At 38.9% G+C, this 4,980-nt stretch overlaps 1 protein-coding gene across 1 annotated transcript in view; it reads right to left on the bottom strand.

Moving 5' to 3' along the window:
* Positions 1–1,159: 1,159 nt before the first annotated feature.
* The window catches only part of TMEM159 (transmembrane protein 159), a 13,629-nt gene continuing 9,808 nt past the window's right edge, over positions 1,160–4,980 (bottom strand). Inside the window, exons 2-5 of the mRNA XM_009886550.1 lie at positions 4,098–4,235; positions 3,014–3,182; positions 2,496–2,634; positions 1,160–1,253 (exon numbers count right to left, since the gene is read on the bottom strand). Coding sequence (XP_009884852.1) covers positions 1,160–1,253; positions 2,496–2,634; positions 3,014–3,182; positions 4,098–4,208 — 513 coding nt within the window. The 5' untranslated portion in view covers positions 4,209–4,235. The remainder of the gene's footprint in view (positions 1,254–2,495; positions 2,635–3,013; positions 3,183–4,097; positions 4,236–4,980) is intronic.

Consider the following 4,980-nt stretch of genomic DNA (forward strand, 5'->3'; position numbering starts at 1 on the left):
GGTCCTGTCTGTCTTCCGCAGGCAGTAACACAGAGTAGGGCTAAGGATAATTTCACTCTACTGCTGAAGCATGGGGCCAGCTTATCACTACAGCTGAAAATGTTACCACCAATACAGTGTGCAACGTTATGGCTTAGATAAACTTTGACTGCATGTTGGTTCGTGCAAAACTGGAGTATTACACTAATTTAGTCCTTTATAGGCACAAGAGTGGGAGTAATCTGCAGTTTGTGGCTCAGCAACATTGGCCAACCAAAATACTTTAACATTAACTGAGGAGAAAAAAATTCAGCTCCAAATGTAGCCTTACTAGAAGAAGATCTGGAAAAGTTGTGTTTACTGTAGAATGAACAAAATAATAAGATTACCTGGTTAAACAAACAGCACTTTATTAAACTAATATAGTTAGATACTTTCTTAATGCTTAAAAATATTATAGCATTTGCAAAAATGAAAAAGTTTAAATAACATACAAGAAGTTACAACTGAGAAGCAAAACGGGCAATTTAAATACCTAAACAAACATGACAAAAAGCAAGGCCTAACTGCATACCATTGATGTGAAGAGGCAGTGAGAACAAGGAAAATATCCCTTCAGAATAACACAACATCTAAAGGTATATGAAAGCTTATACCATGACTTAACGTACGATAAACCCCAAATTTCCTTGTATAACAAATATAAAGCATGAGCACGGTGTGCTCATACTTTTTTAACAAAGGCTGTTAAGGCTTAAAAACATTTTTAAACATTCAAAACACATTTCTGGTGTTCTGAGCTTTGACATTTATGTATCAAAATGACCAAATTTCAAAAGATAGTCCATCCAGAACTCCAGTAACAAGTGGTAAGTCAAATACCTACCTACTGTCTCTTTCACCTAATTGTTACTGACTTAACAGTACCTTTTATCATTACATCCCTTTACCAAATTCTGTAGAACGTTCCATCATGCATGTGAACTTAATATTGCAATGCACTGCTGCTTAATGGTTATTCTTAATATTAGTTTTACAGTGAAAATATAAGACGCATATTGATTTTTTCAGTTCCCATAAGGAGTGCAAAAAGGCTGAATGTTCAATGAGTAAACAATTACATTGCAAAGGTCAGAATAGTACAGTTAAGTGCCTATGAAGGATGTGGGGAGAAACCCACTTATTCGTTTTTTCCATTATTGGCAGAAAGATCCAAGACAGAAGAACTCTTCTGCGGCAAACTTCCATTAACTTCTTGCTTCCTTATTTGATCCCTGTATGTATGAGAAAAGAATGGTTTTCGTCAGTTCTTCTGTGAGATTATTGTCTTTTAACTTTCAAAAAGGCTAAGCACCGAGAGAGGTAAGCCTGTCTGAGACTCCTAGAACATCCTCTACCAGAGCTTCTCTCAAAACACACAGAACGTAAGAACAGCAGATGTTATCTGTTTTAACATCAAAGCTGTAGGTCAATGCGACTGGTCTGTAGGTTGGGTTGTGTATTCAGATACGCTACAGAAACTCTTCTAGAATTGGTGGGCAATGTTATGGATCTGGCAGCACACCCTGGAAGAGTGGTATGGACCCCTGGAACAAATACAAGCACACTGGGCCTTGTACCACGGTCTTGGCAACCTGACAATATCATGGGCTCCACAGGCTGTTTCGTGCCTCCTCGAGAGCTGTGCAAGAAACACTGCTGTGATGAAGGAGCAAACTGAGAAAGTCTAGGAGGGAGCAGTTGTAATTTTTCTTCTTGCTCTTCCCTATGCTTAGGAAGCGAGTATTATTCATTCCCTGGTAGGTATCTAAGCGGGCAATAGGTGGCACTCCAGCACAACCTGCTACCACCTCTTACTCCTAGCCAGATGCTTGGTGAAAGCACAGCTAAGGCAATGCTGACCGAAATAGGCCTCCAGGCCTGAAGTACCAGGAGACACGACTGGTAAGCAGCACGTGTGCAGTATCCAGCAAAACCTCTAATTTCTATTTTGGCCACACTGTCCCTTTTAAGTACCTCTCTGCCTATCCCAAATCTACAACTAGTTTTGGTCCATTACTCTACAAATGCAGGTAAGCAAAGATAGCTGGGTCATCACGCAGAAAGAACCACAAAAGGTTCATCCTCTAGGCCAAGTCCAATTTGGAAATATGTTTTAATGACACTTAAAGCAACAAATACTCTGAGCGAGACAAAGTCGTATTTTACTGCTTGATGTCACGTTATGTTAACACATGCACATTTAAAGACTCTTTACATTTCCTCTTTCCCAAGTAGGAAAGAGGGCATGTATTAACTCTAATCAAAATATATATTTATGACTAAACATTGATATGCCACACATTAAGTCCCCAGGGTAGCCAAAGATGCTCTAGCATTCAAACAACTTCTGTTAAATTAAGCAACAGTGGCCCACTTAGAATAAATGAGGTAATCAATGCAAAAGTACAGTTGCAAAGTTTCAAAAATCCAAGAATTTAAAAAATCCAGGCATGGATAAAAACAATAATACTTACCTTGAAGCATGCCAGTAGTTGACCAGAGTGGAAAGAACAACATAAGAAATACTCAGTACTCCAGAAACTCCCAGTGAAAGCGCACCCAGGCCACACAGCACACAAAGGAGGGATATGCCACCTATGGCTATTACAACTCCTAATAAAAGAAATCGGTTTGTTACTTAAACAAGTTTATATGCAAGTAAATTAGAAGAGCTGACATTCTATTGCAACCCCAAATTCAAACCCTTTGGGAAAACAGTCTTCTGCAATCAACTAGCTAGCCACTGTAAAAGCTATGCATTGTCAAGTTAACTGGTTTAGCCATATCCTGGTGGCTGAGACTAGAAAGGGAAATTAATGACAGTTAATCAGATTACTATTCTTGTATTAAGAGTTTTACTACTGCTAAGAGCTAAGGACTACATACAGAAATTCTCAATTGCTTGGGAACTCCAGAAGGAAGAAGAAAAAAAGGAAAAGACATCATGCCTTAAAAAGGAATAAGTAAATACATACATGCATGCACACAATACCTTCCATGACTATCACACCAATACAGGCCATTATGGCAGTTATAACAATAAAAATCAGGAAAAATGCAACGGGAATAGCAGACATTGCAATAAACATCAGGAGTGATAAGGCAATGAAAGGATGGTCATCTAAGTATTGGCCAACACGAGAGTTCATAAATGCAACAACCTGTGGATTAAAGAAAAACATTTTAGATTTTGTTTCTCTCTTGTCACAAATAACTTTTAAAGGTTAACTCTGCAGCTTGAACAGAGGGCAGCTGTTGCCTCTGTATTTCAAAAGCATGAGGTCTTATTGCAAATTTAGATAACTGCATAGTAGATATAACTCTACCGACAACAGATGTGTTTCTCTTGGACTTCCAGTTCCATTGTTGCACAAATTTAAAAAAAAAAAAAACAAACCCAAACAACAAAACCCACCCCAGACCCCCCTCCCCAAAAACAAGTAAAAAACCCAAATCACAATGTAGCTGCACAGATTTCAATGGGGTTTCAACAGCTATGATTTTGATCTAAAGAACTGTCTTTGTTAAAAAAAAATACTGTAACATTTAAAAATAATGATGATTTTTCTTTTTTCCATGCATCAGTAATATCTGCAACCTGTTCATTTATTGAGCATAAGTACAGTGCAGGCATGTCTGTATCACAAAGTTGTTATGAATTTAATTATGTTACTGGTATAAAAAAAATCCTTTTTACAGAGGTAGTGATACCTACACACTGGAATTTTACTATGGTAGGGACATTTCCCTTCCCTTAAGGAAATATGCATGGTAGTTTTAGTTCTTTTTATAGCAGCACAACCATTTCACTAAAATGCCACTATACTATCTCAAATGGTTATACCAGTAAGACACAGAAAGCAGAACAGGCTTCCCTTTTTCTTGATTGCTGAGGGTGTGGGAGGAGAGTCCTTCCCACAGGCTCCTCAGCATTCACTTAAAAAAGGGAGTGCCAATTTTCTCAAAAAAAAAAAAGTTTTGAAATGGCATTGAAATAAATTGGGGTGTGATATTCCAAGAGTTACAAAAGGAGTATCCTTATAAATATATTATATAAAATTATAATCCAGACCCACGTTTGAATTGCTGTGCATGGCCTGCACTACGGAGTGCCATTGCTTCTGCAGCTCTTGCATTTCTTTAGACATGTTGTAATTCTCAGCAGCAATCATGAAACTTCTGAACATCCAGCTCTCCCTCAGCCATCCAATTTCCTTTAAAATGAAGGTATAATTAGTAACAGCCTCATGCAGATGTTTTGTGAAAATGAAGTGTTTATTTTGCAAAGACAGAGGACATAGATTTCAGATGTTACGCAATCCAGTCTAGAACATTACTTTTCCAAAAGTAAACCAAACGTAGGGTGCTCATCCCTGAAAGGTCTTCCTAAACTCCCAAAGCCAAGTATCAATATGCAAGGTGACTCTCACCTTCTTCCTTTATAACATTAACCCCATGTTGAACAGCAAAGGCATTGAATTACCAGTAAAAAGGTCCATTCTAACTATCTGCATAGGCAATTTACAGCTACTGGAGCTCGAAACTCGTAACACATTAATAAGATTTGGGGTTTTTTGAGTAGCCTCACGTTCTAAATTGAAACCATACCTTGTATAGCTTCAAAACTCTGCATATAAAAGCAGAATGCTTTCAAATGCTCTGAATATTGCGACAGTTTAAAGGCCACATCACCTCAAAAATCCCCCTTACTCCACAAAAATTTAATCTGCTGTTGCTAGGGAGACCCTTACCAGGGGAAGATTAAAAGAGGCAGCTTCCTGCTCGTAGATCTGAATACTCACCGTGTCAACACTACTATTTTATACTCTGCCTACACACACGGTCGCTCCCTTTGCACCCTACTGTCACCCAGCAGTGTCCGTGCCCCGCTCCCGGCCGCACTGGCCCTCAGGCTGACGGCGGGCAGATGCCGCCTGCCCCCCCCCACAACGCTCGCCC

Source organism: Charadrius vociferus, unplaced genomic scaffold (genome assembly GCF_000708025.1).
Source record: "Charadrius vociferus isolate BGI_N301 unplaced genomic scaffold, ASM70802v2 scaffold46, whole genome shotgun sequence".
NCBI lineage: Eukaryota > Metazoa > Chordata > Aves > Charadriiformes > Charadriidae > Charadrius > Charadrius vociferus.